Source organism: Lacerta agilis, chromosome 3 (assembly GCF_009819535.1).
Source record: "Lacerta agilis isolate rLacAgi1 chromosome 3, rLacAgi1.pri, whole genome shotgun sequence".
Classification (NCBI taxonomy): domain Eukaryota; kingdom Metazoa; phylum Chordata; class Lepidosauria; order Squamata; family Lacertidae; genus Lacerta; species Lacerta agilis.
Window position 1 is genome coordinate 104,927,014 of NC_046314.1, and position 27,972 is coordinate 104,954,985.

General features: G+C 44.5%; 1 protein-coding gene across 1 annotated transcript in view; it reads right to left on the reverse strand.

Moving 5' to 3' along the window:
* Positions 1-4,295: 4,295 nt before the first annotated feature.
* NRXN1 (neurexin 1) overlaps positions 4,296-27,972 on the reverse strand; it is a 933,637-nt gene continuing 909,960 nt past the window's right edge. Inside the window, 2 exon segments of the mRNA XM_033145071.1 lie at positions 4,296-4,773; positions 26,431-26,509. Coding sequence (XP_033000962.1) covers positions 4,469-4,773; positions 26,431-26,509 — 384 coding nt within the window. The 3' untranslated portion in view covers positions 4,296-4,468.

Consider the following 27,972-nt stretch of genomic DNA (forward strand, 5'->3'; position numbering starts at 1 on the left):
ACTCTCAGCCAACTATGGCTCCTGTGTCTTGCGAGCGGCAGGGGCTGGGGCAGTGGAGGGATGATGAGCGGCACGCAAAAGGGCTCCGGAGAGGAGCTGCTTAAAATGGGGGTTGCTTGAGCGCTGCTGCTGCTGGCATCAACAAGGCCCAGCCTCCTTCCTCCTCTAGGCAGGGCGGGGAGAAGCCAGGAGGAGGGAGGGAGTCAGATGAGGAGGAGGAATCTGACACCACCACCACCACCGCCATGTGAGGGAGAGGGAGGGGGAGGGAGGGAGAGGGAGGGAGAGGGAAAGAATGTGCGTCCTGGTGATCCACATGGCGATTTCTGGACCGTCCACGGCCTGGATCCAGAAGGCAATTGGGCCTGATCCGGCCCGCGCACCTTAGTTTGCCGACCCATGATTTAGTTCCTAATATTGAACAGGGACTATATCCCATGCACAAACCCTGAAAGTACTGCTGATTGATTGTTGCACTGATCCAGATTTTTATGTGCACTACTTGGATTCCTACAAAGAAGTGGAGGGCAAATAAAGCACCACCCCACCGACCTTAGTCAGCCCCCCCCATACCCGTTTTCTTACTTACAACTTGTTCAGGGGGTGGCACTGCTTCTTCCTCCTAAGTCTCAGATGTTGCCATTGTAGAACTTGGCAGGGAGCAGGGTGGGGTAGAAAACTAGAACTGGTCAGCTCTGCCCATCATTGGCCCTGGCGCCCCCTACTGTTGGCCTCCCTGCCTTCTGCCCTACCAGGAACAATGGGCTCCAGCCACAATTGACACTGATTCATGAGCGTCATTTTGAGCAGTGGGAGATGACACAGAGAAAGTTGTGGCTCTGGGTCCCCATGTTAAGTTGAAGGGCGGAACCTATGGGAGATGGTGTGGGGCCTAGCATCTAATCAGCATCAAAGACATGATGAATGGTGGCAGCAATAGTATACAATCCACAGAAAGGGGTTAGGAAATAATGAGCCAGCAACTGTATTAAGAAACATTTTATTAACAAAACGGTAAATTCCACTTGCTTAGCATTTCCAATAATGGATAAATTGGCCTTGCAACAAATAAAAAAATTGTAAATATCTATCACAGAAAGCACTATAAGGTTAAGGGCTTCTGACCTCTTTTTGATATCTTGGGAATGAATAATTTCACACATTATTTTAGTGTATTGTTAAAAAAAGGCAACACAATACAGTAATAAAAAAAAACAACCCGAAGCCATCTCATCACAGCACAATCCTAGGCATCTTTACTTGGGAGAAGGTCCATCAGTATCAATGGGACTTCACTCCCCGTTAAGTTTGCATAAGATTGCAGCCTTAGTCAAACAAATTAGATTATTATAGAGATGGGATTAATGTATTTGTTATGCATTTTGAAAAGAGAAAATTGTTTTAATATAGCTACTGCAACATTTGATAAATGCAAACACTTCTTTTGTTCGTTATTTAAAAATAATCACAAAATCAACAAGGAAGAACAGGAGTAACTCCCCAGAAAACAGCTTCAATTCACCTTTGCTAGAAATAGCAATCCCCTATCACTTATTACTTAAAGTAACTGTGTTAATTGCTTGGGGGTGAGGGACCAACAATCTGACAAAGTTAGGTGAGTTAACAGAGTCATTACATGAAGTCACAAAAGCACCTCGCCATTCAGCACTGGTGGAAAAGCCCAAGCTTAGAACCTCTATCCCCTTCCACGTGGCCTTACTGCCACGGAAATCCAACACTCATTTATTCACTTATTTTTGGCTTGTTTAACTTTGGATACCAACACCAGATTTCCCCAACAGTTCGTGGCTGTCCTCATTCCTTGCCCTGCCCTCAGCAAAGGTGGCACATGAGGGGTGTGTGTGTGTGTGACCGGACCAACTATTTTTATTTAATTGTTAACTTGAATGCTACGTGTAGCCTTCAGAAATTCACAAGCATCACCCAAAAAAGGGGGGGAGGGGAGAGAAAAGTCTTGACATATACAGCATGAATCAAATCATTTGGCAACTTTTAAGAGTGGCAATACCGAGACTTTTTCTTTTTCCTTTTTTCCTGACAGTATTGCTGTGTTGAAGACTGAAAGCTCCTCCATTTCCCAGTGTTTCGCCCCATTGGCAGTGAGCAGCGTACAAGAAAACAAGGTGCCTTGCTGGTTAAAGCTAATTTTAAATTCCTTCTTCCTGTCTGTAAAGTGCGAACCATCGTACTCATCACAGGAGGCCTTCCAAGATACAGCTGATTCTCTACTGAGCTCATGTCTTTCGGCCTAATATATTCCTCTTGTATCTCTCTCACTAAGTGAGATGTTACACAATGACTTATGGTTGGGAACCCAACAGAGCAGTCGTTTTAATGAAATGACACCAAGGGGGGGGGGGAGAATGCAGATCTATGGCATAGATCTTTAACCAAAAGGCATTAAATTTTTCCACGCCTATCTATGCAGAGAAACTGAAAGTGTGTTTATTACCAAACCAATGAACCGGCTGAGCTTAGTAGAAGAGGAGATTTAGTTTAAGATCAAGCTCAGATGAAAGATGCGGATAAAGGTTTTACGGTAACAAAACACAAGAGGTAAAATAAAAGAACAACTCCTTCGTTTGACAGAAAAAATATATGCAACTTGGAATCTTGTTTTGCATGCAGTTTTTAACCGTTTTTGCTTTCCATAACTGAGGAAAGTCTGAGTTAGAAGAGCTGAGGAGCTAATTTAAAGGCAGACTTCTGAATTCTCCGACCATCCAACACTGTAGTGGTTATATACCAAAAGCCGGGCAAACGCCATATAATGGGAAAAGAGATTTGGACCAAGTATTCCGCAGAATTCAACCTTTCCTTCACTACCTGCGGGAACAGCCAAACATACTGGCCAACGATGCCATGTGAACTGGAGTGCAAAGGTCACTTCAGTCGGGGCAGGGCAAATTCATATGATTTCTGATTGGTTTCGCTGATGTATCCTGGGAGTGGATAGGCAATTGGAGAAGAAAATGTTTATATCTATATATATTTGCTTTCTAAATCCACTTCTTTCATACAAACTACGAAAAACTGAACCGCAACAGAAAGTGAGAGAGAGAGAGAGAGAGAGAGAGAGAGAGAGAGAGAGAGAGAGAGAGAGAGAGAGAGAAAGACTGTACAGGTTAAGAAGAAAATTAGCTGACTCTTATATACATTCATACACTTTCCCTCGTAGTATATTCACTACACTGTAGGTGAAAACCAAAAGCAAACCGAAAGAAAGAAAGAAAGAAAGAAAGAAAGAAAGAAAGAAAGAAAGAAAGAAAAAGAATCGGGAGGGGTAAGAAAAACCGTGGCAGTTTCTCATGGCTGCAAAAGTAAACAGAAATGTTGGTTGCTCCAGATGTCTTAAAACGTTCTATACCTAGCAACACTTAGAACATTGAGTTTACCAAAAATGATTGAAGAGCAGATATAGTTTGCATTTTCTATACAACAGGCTAGAAAACATCACTTATCACAGTCCAGAAAGCACATATAGATGTGTTTTTTTTAAATATAAACATATGTAATAACATATTAAGCGTGCATGAATTTCCCCCCAATGATTGCATCTATGCCCTCAGGTTTGATTGTTAGTGGTGTGTGAAAATAAGCCTTATATTTCACTTCTTTTGTTTGTTTATTGTTTTTTTTTCTCGAAAATAAGGCCGCTATACTGTTTTCCTCACAACCAGAAAGGGGCTTTTTTCTTCTTCTTTCCTCTTTAAAGTGTTTTCTTCTTCTTCTTTTTCTAAAATGTGGTTTATTCAGAAAAGCCAGCGCTTCGCTTCAAACCCAAGCTCCAGTCGTTGCTTCGTTGCTCTGGGTGGCAAACTCAGTTTGGAGGCTTTGTTTTGCTCATCGAGCGCTCATGTAGAACCACAAAAAGTCTTCTCAGGCAATAAGACTGACTTACTCCTCAGAAAAGCGCTAGCACTTTGGCTAAATCCAGACTGATAGGTAGCTTCTTTTTGTGTGTTTTGTGTGTGTGTGAGAGAGAGAGAGAGAAAGAGAGAGATTTCATCTTTTTTTGTTTTTTGTTTCAGTTCATTATATTTTGTGGTGTGCTGGGTGATGTTTTTGCAGTAATACTCCTTGCCTTATGAGTGTGCGGTGGTACCAACATCATCTTCAGCAACATTCCAGCAACGAAAAGACGGCAGAGTAAATGAAAACACTGTGAATGTAAGAAGGGGATTTATTGGCTCCTGCTTCAGCGAAACAAGAGTTATGAAATGCTTATTTCATTTTGTTTCCTTCCCTTGGTTCTTTTTAATTTTGTTTTTTTAAAAAAGTCTTTCCTTTCTGATTGCATTCCCTGTGTTCTTTTTTCCCGTTTATTTTTTTTAAACTTTGTATGTGCTTCATAAAAAGTAAAGTAAATAAGTTTTCGTTCTTTTACGTCTCAGATAAAATGAAGACTATTCCTATACAATTGTTCTTTCTCCTCAAGCCGTCGGGATCAGACGTAGTACTCCTTATCCTTGTTTTTCTTATTTTTGTTGGAGCTCTTTGAGCTGTTGGGCTGCTTCTCCTTAATCACAGCCCCGTTGGACTGTGCTGAGTTACTGATGTAGTTTCGACTCTCGTCGACATGATAGGAGCCCTCATCCCGGTTCCTGTACTTGTACATGGCATAGAGAAGGATGAGGATACACAGAGCAGCTGCCGCCACAATCCCAACCACCATGCCGGTTGTGCTGCTGGATTCCCGGACCACTTCGTCTGTACTTGGGTATCCTCCTCTCCCAGGCTTGGTGGGGCTCGCTGTAGGTAGATGATGAAAGAAACATTTATACAGGGTAAAGCAGGAACTCGTAAATTATACTTTACGGCTGTGTATTACCAGAACTACATTTAACAGATTGGGATGGGGGAGCAAATGTTGTCTCCTTGGAAGGATAGAAGGGGCTGAGGTCATCTGCATTGCAGAGGGTTGACCATTGTGGTCCCTTCCAGCTCTACAAATCTATGACTCTATCCTACAGTTTGCCAGAACTCTAGGGACTGAAGGGATCACATAGACTTTGTCACTGTGTCCAGTCGTTGAAGCAAACTTCAGCCATGCCCTTCATCAGAGAAGATTTGCTTTTCTTTTTATTCAGACATGTCTATCTACTCAAGTAGCAAGACTCTTTGAGTTCAATGCGGTTTGCTCTCAGGTAAGTGGGTACAGGGCGGCAGCCATTGTTCTCAAAACCATAACCTCTGATACTTAGGATTTTGACAAACAGCTCAAATACTTTTTTGGTTCCATGCCTTTAAGTAACCCATTTGTTGTCAGAAAGAAAATAGCAGGAATGATCGGCTGCAACAACTCACAGAAAGTTAAAATACTCAGATCTACCATCATGACTTACCAGCATGAATCGGACTACAAGACAGCCCTTTCTACATGTTCTTATGGCCACGAAGTTGATCCTAGATGTTTGGGTTTTCGGTTAAGCCTCCACTAAATCTATTGGAACGCTCATGCCTTTCCTCAGAACAGATATTTAAGGTGAGCTAAACATGCCAAATTTGGCTTAAATGTCTTTTTAAGAAGTGCGAAAATCCCCTGAGAAATTTTATTAGCCAAACCAAAACTATTTCTTGGACCAATGTCCAATGTCACTGTTTAATTTTAGCTTCCGGCCAATTTCAGTTGAATTTCCGTGCCCCCTCTCTGTATCGCTTCCCCCCCCCCCCATGGATGCTTCAGACTGCAGCTCCTGTCAGCCACTGCCGATGCAGCTGTGCTGGCTGGGGCTGATGGGAGATGTAGCCCAGAACATCTGGAGGGCATCAGATGGGGGAGGCTACCCACCGATGTGCAGAAGAGTCTACTCACATTCAAGCCAACGTGAGTGGTGGAAGGCTCCTGCAGGGGATGTCAGGAACTGGAAAGAGGGTCAACGCACAAGGATGTGAGCAGGGCTTGCCTGTGTGCCACTGCCCCCCCCTACTTACTTCCAGCAATTGCATGTTCAGGTGGAAGCCTGCACCTGGCATTTTAAGTTACAATATATTACAGTGGTACCTCGCAAGACGAATGCCTCGCACAACGAAAAACTCGCTAGATGAAAGGCATTCGCTAACGAAAGGGTGACTCGCAAGACGAATTTTTCTATGGTCGTGCTTCGCAAGACGAAAATTTCAATGCATTCATATGGGAATTAAATTCCTATGCATTCCTATGCATTCCTATGGTCGTGCTTCACAAGATGAATTTTTCGCAATACGAAACGACTCGCGGAATGAATTAATTTCGTCTTGCGAGGCACCACTGTATTTAGGATATCTGCTTTGTGCTCTGCTGCCTGCTATAATATTGACTATGGCACCTCTTGCTAGCATTCTGCCTCTTAGAATTTTTACTCACCTATTACGACCCCAGGTTGCTTTTCTCAAATGGGAGAGAATGGGAACATCTATTGTTTTTATGGGGTGAAATAAGAGCTACCGAAAGAAATAAAAGGCCCACCGAGCAGCAAGGAGCATATCGTAAAAACAAGGAGCCGAGCTCATAAACGTGGTGCTTTCGGTATTTACCTAAGAGTGAAAATGCTGCCCATCCTTTGTAGATATTAACACTCAGGTTCTGCTTTTGGGTTTCCCACGGGCATCTGGCTGGCTACTGCGAGAACAGGATGCGGGACTAACTCTGGCCTGATCCAGCAAGTCTAGAGAATTCCTGCAAATGCTAGCCTGCACTGACTATTGGCGAGATTTAGGCCCAAATTGCTTTTAAGGTTTAGTAAGAAGTTGGTCCCTTCTGGAAAACAACAACTACAACAAAACTGATGGGAAGAATAACCAATCAATTAGAAATACTGGCAAGAGGAGTGCAAGGATGCCTGGAACTGAGGGCTAGGAAAAACAGCTGCCCAACATTCAGCTAGGAGGATATTCACAGAGACATGTACACAAGCCATGGGGTTGCTGTTCTGCTTAAAATTACCCATAATTTATTTGCCAAGGAATCTGGCTCTTAAAAAACAAACAAACTTAAATTCACATCCTTATCCTTGTTGATACTGCATCTACCCAAGTAATATTATTTTGCTTCCCGTCTATTGTTTTCTTTATCACTTCCAGACCTGTGTTTCTTGTTCTGGAGTTTTCCTCTTTCCACCCACTGTTCTGATCATTATATTCTCCATTTCCACATTTTTACTGCCTTCCTTGTAATTCTGTCATTTACTATGAACATAGTCTCTTAAACCATTCCTCCTCCCTCCTCCTCTCATCTATCTTTTGACACACTCGTTTCCCTTGTGCAGATGTGCTGGCACCATAAAGACAAAGAAAGAGGACTCTCACACATTCAAGAAAACCCTGTTTTGTTTTGTTTTGTTTTGTTTTGTTTTGTTTTGTTTTGTTTTGTTTTGTTTTGTTTTAGAGACCTCTGTTGCTGCCAGACACAAAAACTGAGGGTCCTGTGTGCCTGCTTGGGAGAGATGCCAGTGAGGGAAGATAATACTTTATTTGAAAGAAGCAACAATTCACCATCTGCATTGAAAGGAATGGTGTAGAATAGCATAGCCATTATGTAATTAACAAGAGGCAGGCAGGTGTGGGAGACTCCTTGGTCCTGAATGGGGTAACTGTGCCCCTGAAGGACCAGGTGCGCAACCTGGGAGTCATTTTGGACTCGCAGCTGTCCATGGAGGCGCAGGTCAATTCTGTGTCCAGGGCAGCTGTCCACCAGCTCCATCTGGTACACAGGCTGAGACCCTACCTGCCTGCGGACTGTCTTGCCAGAGTGGTGCGTGCTCTGGTTATCTCTCGCTTGGACTACTGCAACACGCTCTAGTTGGGGGTTACCTTTGAAGGTGACCCGGAAACTACAACTAATCCAAAATGCGGCAGCTAGACTGGTGACTGGGTGCGGCCGCAGAGACCACATAACACCAGTCTTGAAAGACCTACATTGGCTCCCAGTATGTTTCTGAGCACAATTCAAAGTGTCGGTGCTGACCTTTAAAGCCCTAAATGGCCTCAGTCCAGTATACCTGAAGGAGCTTTTTCACCCCCATCGTTCTGACCGGACACTGAGGTCCAGCACCGAGGGCCTTCTGGTGGTTTCCTCACTGCGGGAAGCCAAGTTACAGGGAACCAGGCAGAGGGCCTTCTTGCTAGTGGCACCCACTCTGTAGAACGCCCTCCCACCAGATGTCAAAGAGAACAACTATCAGATTTTTAGAAGACATCTGAAGGCAGCCCTGTTTAGGGAAGCTTTTAATGTTTCACGGATTACTGTATTTTAATGTTTTGTTGGAAGCCACCCAGAGTGGCTGGGGAAACCCAGCCAGATGGGTGGGGTATGTATGTATGTATGTATGTATGTATGTATGTATGTATGTATGTATAAATAAATAAATAAATAAATAAATAAATATAATATCAGTAATGCTAAATTGTGCCACAGTGGACAATGAGGAAAGCAACAGCTGGGAGCCAAACAGCAGCAGAATGGAAGCACGGATCAGAATGGAAACTGATGTCTTCTTTTATCTGCAGAAGTGGATCCTGCCCCCTCTCCACGGAGCATATGCTTTGTTTCAGGTTCTTCCTAAGCTTGTACTCAGAGTCCATCTCTAAGCACTTAGAAATAACAATAGGCACCATCCCCCTATCTCTTCCTCCCATTGTATTCACGGTGTTACGTGAAAATTCATCTGAGCCGGATGTGTTTTACAAGAGACAATTCAGTGTAACCGAATAGAGGCTCTTGAGCATATCTATAGCGGGTGAAAGTGAGGGAGACTTTTCAAGCTGAATGTCATTTTGGAAATTAATTTCTGCCCAAGAAAGAACGGAACATGCTGAATGCAAGCAAATTAGGCAAATGCTGTCCATCGAATTTGCTATTAAGATCTGCTAGAATTAGAGATTGGGGGTGTGTGTGTGTGTTGATCTAGTCCTCCTTTTCGCAGTGGACTGACCCAATCCAATGCTCCCAAATTTGCTTGTGGATACAAAAACAACCCCCAGCTGTATTACGGTAGGCTCTTTGGCCTTCGCAATACAATTTCAGCGTGCAAAAGGTATGCACCAAAAATGTAATTTACATAAAAGGGACATATAGAGCCTGAGTTTTAAAGTGTGTAAACAGAATGTATTTAACATAAAAAGGTTTCCCACAGGCATGTGAGAACAGGATACTGGACTAGATGGGCCACAGGTCTGTTCTAGCAGGGCTCTTCTTAACGTACTTATGACTGAGCTGAAATGTGAATGGAACTAGCAGCCCAGCTCCTCCCTAGCTAAATGACACCTCCCAGCTTCCTTTTGCAGGGAAATGTTGCTTTGACTACTGAGGTCTCAGGCATGAAACTGAACAATCTTATTTTGAGCCCAAGTAGTTCGCCCACCCCAGTCCCATTATTAAACCCGCTAGCATTATTTCATTTTAAGCATCTTCTCACAATTATCTCACTCCATCTGTCTAAACCAGACAGAACCACTTAATTAATTGCAAGTTTTCCTGGCGTCCACAGAGTAGCTGTTTGTTAATTTGAGCTGTGTGGGGGCTGGGGGGGCTGAGGCAAAAAAATTGTGATGTTTCGTTTCATTAATTGCCTTTTCACAAACTATATTCACTGATATTATAACGGTACCGGCTGCATTTGACAGTGGTTCCAGGGGCTGCTTTTGCCACATGACCGCCTCTATGTCTACCTCTTATGGAGGGTGACACTACCAATGGCCAGTAGCCATGATCATAGAGGTCCCCCTCACCTTTTATCTGGGGGGGTAGCATTGCAGCCAGGCAGCCGGGACTCAATGGTTTCCTGGAAAAGGGGGAGGAGGCATGTCGACTCCCCCCTATGTCACAGCCAACCGTGTCAGCAGTGCCGTTGGACAGCGCCAGCCAATCAGCTGGCAGAGTGGGCGTCCCATGGGCAATTTAATCCTGCTGCGGCCAGCCGGCACATTGGGTAAGCCTTTGTTTGGTTGGAGGGGTGGTTGTTGCCTTCGCCCGCTCCTCCTCAGTAAGGGTATCCTGTTAAAGGGGTCTGGGCTGTGACCCACTGTCCGAAGCCTGGGCGTGGGCTAGGGCCATGCCACAGCTCCTACGGGGACCCTTCGGGGTGCCCCTATTTGATGTAAGTCATAGGGCACCCCCTATCGGTGGTTTACCCTTCAGTGGACTCCCTGAAGACGGGCAGCAGTCAATATATAGCCAGGCTTCACCCCAATGCCTAAGCCAAACCGCTCACATCTGTAACCAAGAAAGTTGTGGCTTATTTGAACCCATAAACCAAAATATTCAGTGTCAGTGTGTTTTGTTGTTCTTCTGGGAACTTTGTGGCTCTGGCGCATTGGCACACAATCAGAGAATCATAGAATTGGAGAGTTGGAAGGGATCCCAAGGGTCATCTAGTCTAACCCCCTGCAATGTAGGAATTTCAACTAAAACATCCACGATGGATGGACATCCAACCTAGCTTAAAAACCTCCAAGAAGAGAGAGTCCACCTTCTGAGGGAAACCATTCCCTTGCCAAACCTACGTCCTACCTCCTCTGTCACCGGTAGTATTCCTGAATGATAGTTCTATGAATGGCAAGTGGCGAGAGCGCTATTGACAACCAGATCAACCAAAAGTGATGGCAAACCACAACTGCAGGATAATAACCACGAGAACAAGTGCTCGATGAAGACTTCATGCAGGCTCTGTGCAAACCTTTGAACAATCACAAATCAGGTTGATGGCTCGATCGGCGCTTCAGATATACACCAGGGCTGTGCACTAGATTTGGCCAGGGCCCAAATCTAGAGCCAAATCGGGCCTATTTGGAGGAATCTGAACTTTGGTTGACTTCGGGTGAGACAGACCCAGATCACTACAGGTTGGGTTGAGATGCCCAGTAAAAGGAACTGCAAAAAGGAAGAATCTACTAGGTGGCTGCGGGGTGAGTTGGCGGCCAATCTTTCCTGCCAGGCCTCCCCTCCTTCCTGCCCCCTGAAACACCACCAAACACGAATGTATTCCTATATTTACTAGCTTGTTAACTGAAACATCCCATTCTCTGCAGTGCTGGGCACCCACCCACAAAGTGTATTTTTAAACTCTATTTTAACTGCATGGCAAAAGAAGATTGTTTTTTATTAAAAAAAATGCTTTGAAACTCTGAACCCAGCTCCCCTATATTGCTTTGGGAACAGATCTGGGATGGGGCAGGTGATTCACAGGGTGGCACAGGTCAAATTAACCTGATCTGGGGGGCCATAGATTGAGGCTACAGGGTGGATGTGGGGAGGCTGTGTACGACCTTAAAACACACACACACACACACACACACACACACACACACACACACACACACAGTGTAGCCATCAAGTCGTCAAGGATGTGTGAACCAAGCTTGTGGTTAAACCAGCTCATAGGGTGCTCAGATTCGTTTTACAGATCTGAATTTCTTTTTGCATGTGGTTTCACTCTCACCATTTTGCCTGAGGAGTATTAGGATTTATGCTTTAGCAAGAACGCCAATAAATACCTGCAAAAAATGTTTCCGGCAGTTCCTTGGTTTCCTTGGAGGAGGGAAGCTTTCTGACATTTAAATTGTTTTTTTTTTAAATGCTGCAGACACAGGCCATGAAAAGTGCACTTCCTGCACTCAAAATACTTATTGCCAGCCAAGCTTCCCCGCAGCAGCCCAACAGATATTGAACTGTGTCTGTGAACATCTCTTTACTACTCCAGAAAACACACTGCACTCCATTACTGTACTCCTGCATGCTGGAAAGCAACTCAAACAATGCTAGGAGCCTATTTCATTGCCCAGGAAACAGCCGATGAAGTGCTGAGAACCACTTGGGTTCTCTAGATTGAAGGCCATAAAGTAGAGAGGCTGGAAATTCTTAAGACAGAGAGAACCACCTGAAAATATTGAAGCTGCCTTTATGGCAGCATGGATGGCTTGGCAGAGAGAAAGGAGAGGATATAAAACAGTATTTTTCATCCCATTGTCAGGAGTCAACTAGTCATCCTGTCTTCCACTGGCCCCTTTTGAAATGATCCATAGGGTGGGTATATATTGTGCTTGCCTTCATTAAGAGATACCCCCTCCTTTTAACACCTTCCTGAATTGTATCATATACCACAGTAGAGGGGATTGATTTTTATATTCCTTTTGTTATTGCTGCTATGAAATAACTTGTCTGGAACAATCACAATTGGCTACAGTTCTCCTGTGCTCATTACAGAGTTATTATAATTCTTGGCAGCCCGTCAACATGGTTTTTTTTTTTTTTAAACAAATTCAAGCTAAAGGGGGTGGGGTGGGGGGGACACACGTGACTATTGCCAATGTCCAGTCTTCATTAAGACTGTGAAAAGAAAATTGGAATCGCAGACTCCTGCGGTGTTTGAGAATTGAAATTAGCAAAACGACTTTTTCTCCCGCTACAAAAAAAAAAAAAACCCTCCAAAATCACACCAATATATAGAAAGACTTGCTTGGTTCATATTCATGATTTTGCATAAACCAAGCAGAGGGAGAAGCTAGAAAATTATCCACAAGACAAGATTCTTATAAAAATAAAAAGAAGTACTGCATTTGCAACAAGGTATTTATTTGGTACGCGGGTGGTGCTGTGGGTTAAACCACTGAGCCTAGGGCTTGCCGATCAGAAGGTCAGTGGTGAGCTCCCGCTGCTCGGTCCCAGCTCCTGCCAACCTATCAGTTCAAAAGCACGTCAAAGTGCAAGTAGATAAATAGGTACCACTCTGGCGGGAAAGTAAACGGCGTTTCCGTGCACTGCTCTGGTTCGCCAGAAGCGGCTTAGTCATGCTGGCCACATGAACCGGAAGCTGTACGCCAGCTCCCTTGGCCAGTAAAGCGAGATGAGCGCCGCAACCCCAGAGTCGTCTGCGACTGGACCTAATGGTCAGAGGTCCTTTACCTTTACCTTTATAGTTCCAGTTACAGGTGGGTAGCCGTGTTGGTCTGCCATAGTCAAAACAAAATCGAAAATTCTTTCTAGTAGCACCTTAGAGACCAACTGAGTTTGTTCCTGGTATGAGCTTTCGTGTGCATGCACACTTCTTCAGATTCGTGTGCATGCACACTTCTTTGTGGTGGGCTTTCAACCTGGGAGCAGCCAGAAAGCAAAGACCTCTCTTGGGAGGAATGGCTTATCTGGACATAGTTTCAGTTCCTTGTTCACCCAATCACTAAATCAATATCCACCGGCTAGTGCTCCTGCCTTCTCTCCTTTGTTTTAGAGGGAAGCTTTATCATCAGCAAAATCATTAGGCAGTGTCCTCCCCCCCCCCATTCTATGTTAGTTAAGATTATAATTGGTGATCTTCTTGAGGGGAAACGCCCCCTTCCCTCTCACCATCTCTGCATTTGACTGGACTTAACAGTCCAGGGGTCCTTTACCTTAGCTTTTCCTATATAAATCAGGAAGAAAAGCATTTTTTAAAAAAATAAAAAGGCACTAGTTTATCATGTGTGGGGATTTCCCTCCCCCTTTAAAGGAGGGGAACATTTAAAAATGCAACCCTTACACCTGTCTGAAGTCGTATGGTCCACAAAGGTGAAGTGTGGACTTGGGGAGAAGGTATGGAAGGTCTGAATTCTGCCCCCCCCCACACACACATGCACCTCTTCGTTGCCAAATGTGCAGCTTGCAGGATTTCTGCCTTTTAAGTGTACACACACACTGCCATGCAGCTCCTAGGCACACGTTACGTCAAACAAAATCTACTCAATTTTTTTATATATATAAAGGTGAGCTGAGTGTTCTGCATTTGTTTTTAATCTTCTTTGCAGATTGCAGTCATTACAAACCTCTCACTTGTCTGCACCCTGCCTCAAAGCAACATTTAAGTGGATTAATCTTGATTTTCTATTTACTCCCCTCCCCCCAATGGAACTCAAGGAGGCTCTGCTTATGAGTATCATGTGATCCTACCTCCAGGCACTGGCCAGACCAAGGCCTGCTTAGTTTTTGCAAGGTGGCTGCATCCCCTGTCTTCCAACAGAAGTGTCGTTTACCCCCTAGCATCTGCTGCCTAAAGTGGCCGTGTTGCCTTACCTAATGATAGGGCTGGCCCTGCTGCAGAAATATGTGAAGTTGTCTTTTCCTGTCAGGGACTGGGCAGAGGAGGAATGATGGAGACAGCCTCCCCATCCTGACCCTTCCAGGGAGGAGGAGGAAGAAGACAATATAGATTTACAACAGTGGTTTGAAGGAGGTCACAGCTCAGAGGCAGATGAGGGGGAAATCATGGGAGAACCAGAGCAACGCTTGGCTGACACGTTGTCATCAGAAAGCATTCCAGACCCTCCATCTTCCAGAACCTTAAAAGTAGGAGAGCAAAGAGCTCAAAGACAGAGGGCACATAGCAGCACCCATAGAGGAGAGGAGGAAGTGGGAGAGATGGGGTGTGTGTGTGGAGATTCTTTTGGGACAACGCCATTATCCAAGAGGCTGGGTTTTATACCCTCTCTCTGTAAAGATTGAAATAAAAAAGAGCTGTAAGAAACTTTCCCTTGTTTTTATACTTTCCTGGGCAACCAGCCGGGAGCCGCTGACAGCATTCTGACATTTCCCTTAGTTTATTATTTTTATAAAATTTCTCATAAATTCTCTCTACAATTTCAGGAACACAGATGATGATGATGATGATGATGATGATGATGATGATGATGATTATAACATAGGAAGCTGTCTTATACTAAATCAGACCATCTAGTTCAAAATGGTCGACACCAACTGGCAACAGCTCTCAGGGATTTCAGACAGGAGTCTTGCCCAGTCCGGTTTGGGTGATGCTGTGGACGGAGCCTGGGTCCTTCAGCATGAAAAGCAGATACACACAGGTCTTGCTATCTGAACACAATGCATTCTCAGGAAACAGTTTGTTAAGCGAGTGTTCACATAACGAGTCAACTGTTTCCAGTCCTACGTGCAAATTTCTAATGTGTTCCCGACTACAGGATTTTGACCCCCAAATGACAAAAAAACAACAACCGGGAAACCCCTGTGAAACTTTGCAAAAACAAAACAAGGAAGGGGGGGGGAAAGCTCTCTTATTTGTCCCAACTCTCTCACTCCCTTCCTTCCTCCTAACATGGTTTCTGGTGAAATGTCTGAATGTCTGTCTTGGACCAGCGAAACACAAAAAGTAAAGGTTTTTTTTTTTTTAAAAAAAAAGGCTGCTTGTTTGTTTACAGAACTACACACAGGTCGGGCTGTTTGGATATCTGAATTTGCAGTGTGTACAGCAAGGTTTGGGTACTAATTCCCTGCGTTTGGATAGGTGAATTTTTGTATAACAAATGAATGGATAGCAGGAACAGTGTGTAGTCTACAAATGAGCTATGGACTTTCACTCTCCATTTTGGCTTTTAGGATGAGTTAGTCATGACTAACTTAAATCTCATTACTTTCATCGTGGCCAGTTTTCTTTGGATTGGGGAAAGGGCTTTTTTTCCAGCCAGAACATGCCATTTCAGCCAGAACTCAATGGCGCTATTGCCATTCTAAGAGAACCAGGGAGGTGTTCATGGTGAGTTCCAGCACCTCTATTTCTATGAAAATAGCATTGTCGAACACACTTGCATCTTCCCTCCCAGCTGCCCCCCCCCAAAAAAAAAAACAGTTGGAGTACTGATTGTTATGTGGACTTGCATGTAAATGCTAGTTTGGTCCAGAGGAACACTGGGAAAGAGTTGTAACTTGCAACTATGACACTGAGATGTGGGATGGGAGGTCTTTTATGAGAACGTTTGACTACAAGAATCTAGGGGTCAGATAGTGCAGTGTTTTTCAACCACTGTTCCGCGGCACACTAGTGTGCCGCGAGATGTTGCCTGGTGTGCCGTGGGAAAAATTGAAAAATTCAAGAGAATTACTTTATATATAGTCAATATAGGCACAGAGTTAATTTTTTTAACATTTTCTAATGGTGGTGTGCCTCGTGATTTTTTTCATGAAACAAGTGTGCCTTTGCCCAAAAAAGGTTGAAAAACACTGAGATAGTGGAATCTCTTTGGGTTGACTCTCCCGCATCAAACACTGTCATGGAAACTCATCCTATGCAAGACGCTTCTTGTGGGAGAGATATTTCTCTTTGCACATCAAACCCAAATTTTCTTTCCAAAGCACCCAAGCCCTGCTTTCCCCAATGAACGTTTGCATTTAAAAACCAATGATACAGTATGCCAGGGAAGGGATATCGGCAGACAGATCTTATATAAACCATTAAGCCCCATGCAAACTTAGGAGGAAGCTGTAACGTGCATTTCAGTGGAGGGAATGATTTCAAGCGTGAAAAGTGCCATGAATGTGACAGCCACGATTCATATCACCTCTGCCCTGTGATATATTAACGAGTTTCATTTGCAGCCATCTGTAGTGCAGCATTTGGGTTTATTTTTTTTATTTTTAAAAGAGAATTTAAATGACACCGGAGGAGTAGCTGGTACCCACTACATTTAGAATACAGATAAGAACCTATGAATAGCCCCCTGGATGAGGCCAATGGGCCATCTAGTCCAGCATCCTGTTTTCACAGTGGCCAACCAGATGCTCGTGGGAAACCAGGGAACAGAACATGAGCACAAGAGCCCTCTCCCCTCCTCTGGTTTCCAGCAACTGGTTTTTAAGAAGGATTACTGCCTCCAGCTAGGGAGGAAGAGCATATCCAACCATAGATACGACTTCTCCTCCGTGATTTGGTCTAATCCTCTTTTAAAGCCATCCAAATTGGTGGCGATCACAACCTCCTGGAGAAGCGGGTTCCATAGTTTTACTATGCACTGTGTGGATAAGTACTTTATTTTCTCCGTTCTAAATCTGACACTAAAAACGGCACAAGAGAGTTCATACGTGTGGTTTTTAAGGACAGGAGAAACTCTCGGTTTCTGTTTCCCATTCCCCCCATCTTAAATTCCTTTCTGAATCACTTTGTATCTATTTTTTTTAAAGAAAAGACAAATGCATCAAAATGTGTGCACATTTTTGAGCCTACTTCTCCTAATACATAGACAGTTTTCTCTCATCTTTTCCTCCACAAACCAATTCTCCAGTTCTTCCTCCATCAGCCAGCCAGAATTCCATGCCCACTGAATAGGTTCGGTCTTCATCATTCTGTTTAGTGGTCCACACCTTTTTTTGCTGTTGCCTCCTACAAGCTCCTCCTCTAAATCTTAGGGTTTTCTCATGGACAAAGTAACAAGTGCTGGAAATGTAAACAAGCAGAAGGAACTTTCTTCCATATGTGGTGGTTGTGCCCAAAGGTAAAAGACCTCTGGGAAAAGATTTATAATGAAATGAAAAAAGTGTTGAAAAACACATTTAAAAAGAAACCAGAAGCCTTTTTACTGGGCATCCTAGGCCAATAAATCCCTAAATGTGATAGAACTTTATTTATGTATGCCACAACAGCAGCCAGAATTTTGATAGCTAAAAACTGGAAGACAGAAGAATTACCAACGATTGAAGAATGGCAGGTGAAAATGATGTACTATATGGAGCTCGCTGAGATGACCGGGAAACTTTGTGACCAGAGGGACGACGCGGTGGAAGAAGATTGGAAGAAATTTAAATTGTACTTAAAAACTATTGTATGATTGATAATTAGATATAACCAGGAATGTACGTCTAGACTGTAGATTTAGAGTAAGGTTAAGTTTTTAAGACAGTTGAATATGAGTTAAGAAAAACAGTTAAGAGTAAATAATTATGTAATTTTTATAGTAAATAAGATGTGGCAAGATGTTTAGAAATTACTAAAGATGATAGACAAGGAACGCGGGAAGAGGAGATAGGAGGAAGTCTACTGACAATGTGAGGGATAAATATTAGGTATAAGATATATTTTAATTTTTTTGTTGTTGTTGTTATATGTGTATTTGTGTATTTTTTTTCTCTGTTTTAAAACACTTAATAAATATATTATATATATAAAAAAAAAATTAGGGTTTCTCCAAGCCTCCTCCTTCCTCAGTCTAAAGTGTAGGAGTACTTGTTTTGGATGCACCCTCAGAGAATAAGAATGCAGGAAGCTGCCTGAGATAGACCATTGGTCCACCAAGTTCCATACTGTCTACATTGACTGGCAGTGGCATCCCAGGTTTTTCATGCAGGGGACATTCTCAACCCTTCCTGGATATTGAACCTGATACCTTCTGCATGAACAGCAGATGCTCAACCACCAAGCTACAGGAGTTCTAGGTTTGCTATTTATTATAGGATGATATGGTTTTGACAAGGCATGCTAAACCCATAGCAGCAAGACAGGGAGGGTCTCCCAGGAACCCAACCAGGCTCTTATGAAACCTAAATCCTCTAAAATAATAGGGAACTGTCACCTCATCAGTGTTCACCCCCCTTCCTGCCGCTAATGTTAAATTAGATTGTGAGCCCTGTAAATATTTATGCAACACACCCTGAGCCCTTGGCACAGGTGGGCTATAAATCTAATGAAATGCAATAACCAACCCAATAAATCTCACAGTGCAGCAAACTGAGCTGAAATGGATGGTTTGCTCATTGCCTGAGTAATGGAGAAGAAAGTCCCACCAGGGCTATAAAATCTGAATTGCAAGATTTTGTGTCTACATTAGGGCTTGTGCAACGGATTCAGCTGAGCCCCTGAGCCAAATCTGGCATTTTTGGAGGGACTTGGGTGTTGGAAGAATCGGGTGCAGGCAGGCAGGCAGGCAGGTCATGGCCCAGAGCAATGCATGGCTCTCAGGTTGGAGGCAGGCAGCAGGACCCCACGAAAAGACCCAGACCTGCCCTGGCTGCCAAGAGAAGGAAGAAGCCTGCCTCCTGATCCTCCTTCCTGAGAGGAGCTGCTTGCAAAGGAACACTATGGACCAGGCAGGATTGGCGCCTCTGCGTGCCAATCCTGCCTGCAGCAGGGTGCTCCTTTGCAAGGAAAGGAGAATATCAGCACCTCAGCTGAGGAGTTGAGCTGCTGATTAACATCCTATATCCTTTTAAATGTGTCGGTGGGAGGGTTGTTTTGTTTCATTTTCATGTTGTGTTTTTATGTGGTGGACAGTCAAGATCTTCGGTTGAAGGGTGGTGTACAAATTTAATAAATGAATGAACGGATAAAATAAATCTGGGTGAGGGGGAGGCACTTCTGGTCTCTGTTAATTTATTTGGGAACTGGTCTGGGGCAAGGCGGCGGCGGTGGTCCCCAGCTGATGTAGGGTGGGTAAACAGGACCACTCTCAGATCAGACCCACGAGGCAGATGGTTTACATCCTCCAAAGAACTGCAAATGTATGTGTGTCTCTGTATTTGGCTGTGAGGATTTTCTGTTACTCTCAAGAAGGGAATCCCTAGGCTTCCTTGTTTCTTTTCACTTCCAAAGCAGGGGGAAATGTATTTCAGCATCATGATTTTATGGCAGCAAGGTGGGTGTGTGTGTGTGTGTGTGTGTGATGCAGTGCTTTTTTATGGGGGACCCCTAAACATTTTGTGAATCTAAGTTTGGCCTCATTGAAGGGCAGTATTTCAATATGAATAGGAAAATGAGAATACCCCTAAACATTTTTTTAAAGGAAAAAAGCACTGGGGGATTTATTCACTTTGCATTTTACCATGAACTTCTCTAATTTGCACTTCCTGGCCCAATAATAAGGGAACTAAAACACAGCTAGTCCTCAGAATTCGCAAGAGTCTGAATTCTGCCATGCAATTCTCAAGCAAAAAAAAAAACAAAACATGGGGTGGGGCTAGAAAAAAATGGAGAGAAAAATGTACAAAATGAATTAACGCTATGGGAAAGTGGCTGCAAAAGAAAAATATTTATATGGAGCAAAAATGCACATATAGGGGAAAATGTGCATGAAAATGCATACAAATTGGCAGAGAATGAATCCCTCAAATATCCTTAGAACTACACCCAGAAAATTCCTCTCTCTGTGTTTGGTAGACAGAAAGCCAGTCCCGCCATCCTTTGATTACAAGTGTGCATACCCTGCTTCACAATCTGCATTTTATACTTGAGGGGGGCCCATTTTATCTTACAGATGTGTTTTACAGCCTGGCTGCTTCATTAGTGCGCTCTCGTGCGCATCACGGGTGTGCTTTTTATTTATTTCCTGCGTTTGTCACAAGTCGCATCTCCCCATTCATTATTTAGCAGAAGGCAGGTGCACAGCAAGCGAATCCAGAGGTGACAGACAAGGGCTTGCTGGCAGCGACAATTCTGGCAGAAGCTTCCTCCCAAGGAAGGCGGCGGCTGCTGCTGCTGCTGCTGCCGCCGCCGCTGCCGCCCCACTTTTCAAAATCAATGCCCTGGATTAATAATTCAGCACAATCAATAGAGAAGCTAGAAATCAGCAATTTCAGAGCGGCCGAGGCGCACCTTTTAGCTGACTGTCAGTTTTGGCTGCAGCACTGAAATCTGTTGCAGGCTTAAAGAGCTTGGGAACAAGCCCTGCTATCGCCACTGCCATCAAAATGCAAAATATAGAATCTTAGAACTGGAGAGCTGGAGGGGACCCCAAAAGCCATCCAGTCCAACCCTCGCTACAGTGCAGGACTAGCGTGTGCCGATTGTGCCCTTATCGACTCTTGGGATGTGACTCAAGCCAGGCTTTGCCAAGCTGGTGTTCTCCAGCAGCCATTGCTGAACTATGACTCCCAATAGCCCCAGCCAGCAACACTTCTGCTGGTGAAGTCTGACTTACGACTTCCCCACAATTTGGCTACCGTAGGACCAAGGGGACGTAGAGCCAGCCCAAGGCATTTTGTCACCTGAGGCAGAGAACAAGATTGTGCTCTTCCCTGTTCCATATATGGAACTTGCAGTGGAATCCTAATTGTAGACTGCGAAAAGGATTATTATCCTCCAGTGCACCTGAGCCAGATAGGACTGGCTCTGTAGGAACATGGAGAGGACTAACCGGGGGTTTAAGAGGCTGCCATTGCTGTTGCCAATCATCTGTTGACTGCAGCGGTTGTCTCACTTTGCCTAATGAAAGGACCGGCCCTGAGCGTATATTTGTGCAGAATCTGATGGGAGGGGGGGGGGTCCATGCTATTAGCAAATCCTGTGGAGACAACGGCACACAGACAGTGCATTCGGACAGCACTTTATTCTGTCTTCAGCATGTTTCCTTACTTGTTTTTTTTTTTTTGCATTAAGGAGATCTTTCCCATGACTTTTGGAAAACTAATGGTATCTAATGGAAATTTAGTGCTTATTTCCATTTTGTTTCCAGGAGGAAAAAAACCCATTCACTTGGGAAACCGCTGGAGCTCTGTTGCAATTTCACGCGACAAAATCCGGGGCAGTTCTTTCCCACTGTTTAAAGCTTAGCATGTTGTGGAGGTATACTAGCCAAAATGCCACCGTTCTGTAATGCACCGTGTTCTGCGTTGGAACATTAGAAACTGGGTCAGAAGCGCTAGCATTAAAACCAGCTTACACGATAAAACCCACGTCTGAATGCAGCCTCAAGGCAACACATCTCTGAGTTGTGCACTGGCCCAAGTGCATGTGGACAAAGGCACAACCTTCACTGGTTATGCCTTGAGTTCTTGTCGGGACAACACCTGCCCACTGATGATTAATGAATGGGAAGATGTGACTTGCGACAAAGTCAGGGAATTAACCAAACCACACCGAGTGCACCTAGCAATGAATTGAACAAAGGCCATTAAACTGAAGCCAACCTCTGCCTGACAGTCTGTTCCTGGCATGATTCAATGTTTGCCTTTTTAAAGTCCCAAAAGGGAATGGGACTGGGCGATATCCCATTTTCAGCATCGTGATATATCTGCAGCTAAATAAAGCTATGGTTTTCCCAGTAGTAATGTACGGAAGTGAGAGCTGGACCATCAAGAAGGCTGATCGCCGAAGAATTGATGCTTTTGAATTATGGTGCTGGAGGAGACTCTTGAGAGTCCCATGGACTGCAAGAAGATCAAACCTATCCATTCTTAAGGAAATCGGCCCTGAGTGCTCACTAGAAGGACAGATCCTGAAGTTGAGGCTCCAGTACTTTGGCCACCTCATGAGAAGAGAAGACTCCCTAGAAAAGACCCTGATGTTGGGAAAGATGGAGGGCACAAGGAGAAGGGGACGACAGAGGATGAGATGGTTGGACAGTGTTCTCAAAGCTACTAACATGAGTTTGGCCAAACTGCGAGAGGCAGTGAAGGATAGGCGTGCCTGGCGTGCTCTGGTCCATGGGGTCACAAAGAGTCGGACACGACTGAACAACTGAACAACAACAAAAATATTGCCATGTCTGAAATTGCCCAGCCCTACCCCCAACCATTCCTCCGCACACGAGCCAGAGTGGTATGTGGGTTAGCCCAGTTCACAGAGCTGAATTAAGCACCCAGACCACTCTGGCTCACATGAGCTTTATGGGGGCTTGGTCAACTGAGCGGCAGGCAGCGGAGCAGTGTAAAGAAGCCGTCACTCTGCCTTTGGCTCACGCGAGCCAGAGGTGGGGGGTCTTGATCCTTAAACCACCTGCCTCTCAGGTAATCAAGGCAATCTGAGCTGGCGATACAATATGGCTTCCCGGCCAGCACAGAGCAGGCAGGCAGCAGTGAGGTTCATTCAATGTGCATTCAATGCAAATTCTACCTTTGTACAGCAGAAGAAGAAGAAGAGGAGGAGGAGGAGGAGGAGGAGGAGGAGGAGGAGTTTGGATTTGATATCCTGCTTTATCACTACCCGAAGGAGTCTCAAAGCGGCTAACATTCTCCTTCCCTTCCTCCCCCACAACAAACACTCTGTGAGGTGAGTGGGGCTGAGAGACTTCAGAGAGAATTGTGACTAGCCCAAGGTCACCCAGCAGCTGCATGTGGAGGAGCGGAGACGCGAACCCGGTTCACCAGATTACAAGTCCACTGCTCTTAACCACTACATCACACTGGCTCTTTACACACACACACCCCACACCCAGTATCCTCCAATCAGGGAAGCGAAATGCCTTAACAGAGTTCAAGGGCACATTTCAGCCTGGCAAAAACACTTGTGGCGGCTGTGATGCAAGGCTGGTGAGGGTTGTGCTTTGGGGCGAGTCCTAAGGTTCCCCACCTTTGCCCTGAGTCTCAGAAATGTAAGGTCTGCTTTCTCCTACATTGAGTCTTAGGTATCTTCTCATGTCAGCAGAATGGTAAAATGTGCCTGTGCCCTATCCAGAGACTTTCTAGGACATTGGCTCATAAAATCGGGCTACATTATCTTGTGAGTCACTAACCATTTCCTTATAATCATGGGCCTACAGACAGGAGCGATTTGCTTTGTACCAGCTCTAGATTTCCCTTTGTGGAGAAATAACAGAGCTAAAGTTCTTTTCAGGAGCTCTGGGGAGTATACACCAGAAATATCTGCTTCATCCATTGTTAAGCCTGCTCTCCTATGAGACACCATTGAGGGTCAGTTGTGCAGAAAACCTGAGCTCATTAAAGCTACCAAAAAAAGATGAAGCCAGTATTTCTAGAAGATTCAGGATGGAGGAAACTGTCAGTACTTGAGGAAATGGTTGAGTATGGATGTGAAATGAGCACTGCTTCTTTTCTGCATGAGCCCACAAATAGAAGAGTTCTCACATTTACAACTGACAATTAAGGTGTTAATTCCAAAATGGGTAAATAGTAGACTGGTCTGCCACAGTGTGCTGAGAAAGGGGCAGAAGTGTGTTGCATTTAGAGAGCAGCTTAAGATTCACCCTGGGTTTCCTTGCTAGCCAAGGGTATCAGTCGGAGAATATTGGTGGTGCTATTTGTTTACATATTATTTTTGTGTGAGTCTTATATATTTGGTATGTTTTACAGGTGGCCCACATTGATTTGTTATAGAACCTTCTTTTTTAAAACAACAACAACAACACACAAAACCAAATCAATAATATTTGCACTGTCAGAACTTCAGAATTATTGTTCAAGAAATGGCAATTCATCTGCAACAGATGCAGAAAGGTCTGGTCACAAATAGATGTTGTGGCCAGTGCAAAGCTGGGGGGGAGGGGAGCCAAATATTACAAATGTAGCAGAAGAGCCAGAGGACCAGGATTTAAAAACCCATTACATGTTTCCAGCTCTCATGGTTTTACTGTAAATTTCATGGATTCAAATGTCCCTTAGAAAGGGAAGGAAGGAGGGAAGGAAGGAAGGAAGATAGGTTACCTGGTCACTCCAAAAGAAGGTCAAACAAGAAGCCAAATTATTCCTTTTATTTTGTCAGTTGTGTCAGTGGAGCAGGGCAACTGGTTTTCAGGTTCCACAGACCTGTTCTGGCTGAATTCTTGCCTGAGGAAGAGTTCTGTGGAACCCCAAACTCACAGAGTTTATCTTACTGCCGCTAGGGCTTCTATTTTTGAATCCTAGAGTTTGAAGCAGTGCCATGAATCATCAGATTCAGACTTAGCGGGGAATATCGCCATCGTATCGTATTGACAGCCAATCACAGATATTTACAAACATGCATGCGTTTTTGGTAGGTTGGCCAAAGAATGTGATATCACAGCTAAGAAGCAATGTTTCCAGGGTGGAAAAGAAGCCCTGCCAAACGACACTTTGGAAGGTAAGAATGTAAGGAGGAGCTCTCCTGGACCAGCATCCCGTCCCTACAAGTCATAGAATCATAGAGTAGGAAGAGACCACAAGGGCCATCCAGTCCAACCCCCTGCCAAGCAGGAAATGCTCCTGGGAAGCAGGGCATGAGGACAATATCATCCTATAGCTGTTGTCGTCCCCACCTCCTAGCAATAGCATTCAGAGGGAGGCCACCACTCAGCCGGGAGATTCCATTCCACTATCATGGACAAAGCACACCCATAGGCCTGCACTTCACTATTTCTTCCCTCAAACAATTGCGATGCAGCCCAGTTTTTTGGCACGAATCGCGCAAGAAAATCAGGAGAGCCTGATGGATCCGGCCAATGGCACATCCAGCCCACCAACCTGCTCTCTCAGTGGCTAAGCAGATGTCTTTGAGAAACTCGCATTCAGGACCTGAGCACAACAGCACTCTCCCCTCCTGCCGTTTCTGGCAGAGGCATACTACCTTGGAGCGTGGAGTCAGAGGACTCAGCTATACAGCTGCAAATAAGATGTTTTAAATGCGTTGTAAAGCACAATATACAGATGTGACACTAGAGGGCGACAGCGAGCTATGCCAAATTCAATGAGTTTTTTTCAAAACTTTTTTAAAATAAAAAATAAAAAAGCATTTTCATAGCTTTTTTAAAAAAACGTGTGCGTAGATTCAGCCAGAGTATAGCCATTGTGGCTAGTGGCCACTGACAGCCCCCTTCTCCACATAATGTTACGACCCTTAAGCCACATCTGTTGACTGGTGTCTTCATTTTGGGTTGTGAGAGCAATGACCTCACTCAGTATAAAGCATAAATCATGTGTTACCATGTGTAGTGTCCAAAGGACCCAGGAGTCTCAATAAAGTTTGTAGTCTTCACTGTTATGAGAAGACATGAAAAAAAATATCTCATTTTCCTGTTAAGGTCGCAGAGAATCATATCCAAATCCCTCAAGTTGGGTCACAGTTCTCTTGCCCTTCAAGTCCTGCTGTTCTACCTTATTTCTCACAACCTGATGATAAGAATGGTGTGGATTTTTCTCTGATTCATCTCTGTAACAAATGCAATAGCTTCTGACATGAGTTGGGCGAAAGGATGCATTTCAAAGATGGTGGAATGAAGAATAAATACCAAGAGTTTGAGTTGACAGTTGAATTTGGGCAGAAACCATCACAAACACAGATACAGACATCTAGACAAAGAAATCTGCAACTGTTAGTGTCTACAAAGGAGCAATGTGTTCCTTATTAAGAGTTTTAGAATGTAGCCACACTGGCCACAATTTTTTTTTTAACTGTTTCATCCTTGGCAATTTGTCAGGCTGTTGTATGTTCAGTAGAATGCAAGTGGTTTGGAAGTTACCCAAAGCTTCCTGGCCTACAAAATCTCTGTTTTTATATATGAAGGTACCTCAACCACAGAACCCATAATAAACATGGTACTTGGAGCAAATAAAATAAAATAAAATGTAATCATAATGATGTGTTTTTCTGGAACCAATTTTCAAAATGCAATTAAGTTGCACTTTTTAGCGAGTGCTTCAGGGAACCATGATAAAGTTTCTAGTCCACATTAAAAATGTGCTGGCACAGAGACATGTTCAGGTCTCTCCACATGGCCTACTGCAGTTGTGCAGTGCCAAAAAGAAAGGTGGAGATGAAGCTTTAAATATCCTCTGTCTAGGAATGTGACTATGCTGATGGTTCAAATCCAGTATCTTCTGGAGCTAGAAAGAGACTTGAGTTCTGTCTCTACCACCTTCAGAACACTGCAGGTTGAAAGAGAGATTGCTCTTCTGTCGTTCCTGCAAAAAGGTTGCACCTTTTACTCCCTGCTGCATGCAAAGAATCAAAACAAAAAGGAAAGGAATAAAAAAAGTTGACTAACCTAACCCACCTGAGCTCGGCTCACAGGGATCAATGTCCTCATCGTCGCTGGGACATTCGGCTGAGGCCACCAGGATGTCATCCGTGGTCTGCAAAGGAAAGAAAGAGCCCATTTCAATTAATCAAACCGGTCCAACTAGGTGCTCACCTCTGTCAAATTGCCCAGGTTGGCAGGCACAGGCAGGCATCGACAACTGTAGGAGACTCACAACACTCTGTAAGCTTTTGGCTGTTGTTTTTAGATGGTGATGTCAGTTTCTTTTTTTACTGAAGAGTTAACAAAGGATTATGTCAGCGGTCCAGTGGGACAACAGGTCCTGCTCTCTTACCTCTCCATCTGCAACATCCTTTGTATTCCAATTTTGCTGCTCCTCCTCGGCACCATTTCACTACTTCATCCCTCTTCTTCCCACAACCCTCCCCCAATGACCGGACAACCCCCCTACATTTAACAAACCTGTTTCTTCATCTTCCTTTCCACCCCTTGGGGGGAAAGATTCAGTTCTCAAAACATCTCACCTGTACTTCCTCTCTCACCTGATTCTATCAGCCCCCAACCTGGAAGATGCTGGGGGAAGGAACTGCTTGCCTTCCTACCTCAGTGACTCAAGGGGCTTTGATTTCTTCGTGGCCAACCCACAAGATCCATGGCAGGGGCTCAAAGCTCCCAAGAACTTGGGGTATTGACCAGGATTTTTCTGATCCCCTTTTGTCCTGCTTGCAGCAGCTTGCACTGAATCAGAGATGACCACTGCTGCAGGATCTCCCCCTGGAAGTGGTGGCTAATCGGTTAGGGTAAGTGGAGCCCCTCTGACCTCAGACAGCTTCTAACTGCCTACCATATTATACGCAACCAGGCAGGGTGGCCCTGGCCTCCAGCTTCCTGTTCCTTTGTCTCTGCGTGGCCCTGTGTTGCAGAACTCAGCAGGGAGGCAGATGGAGATAAGACTAGGATACTCCTCCTGCCCAAGTCACCAGTGCTGCCTCCTGGGTCCTGAAAGCAATTTCTCAAGCGGTGACGGAAAGCTACCATTGGAAAGGGGGCTTCAGAGTTCACAACCTAGCAGGGCACTTCGGTTCCGAGCCAAGACAAACAATTAGAAAAGCAGGTGAAATTGCGCACGCACAGAAGCGGGGAATCCAGACTTAATTCATTTTCGCAGCAGCCGGGGCTCAGCTTGGCGGCATGTGAAAATACTGCTGAGTAACCGCAGACCAGGCTGCCAACTCTAGGAACACATTATCTTTATGATAATAGTGGTGGTTTATGCCACATCTTCAATGTATGTTGTGCTTTACAGAGGAACCAGCAAAAAAAAGGGGGTGGAGAGAGATTGGATCCTTGCCCCTAGGAACTTGGAGTTTACATTTTGATGGTGGAGAGACAATAAAGGGAAGGCAGGCTAGGGAAGGAAGCAAGAGACAAGAGTTTGTACCTGGTTGTTGGGCAAAAGAGACCCTGACACCTCTTGAGGCAGGCTGCTCCACTAGGTGAAGGTAAAGGTAAAGGACCCCTGGATGGTTAAGTCCAGTCAAAGGTAACTATGGGTTG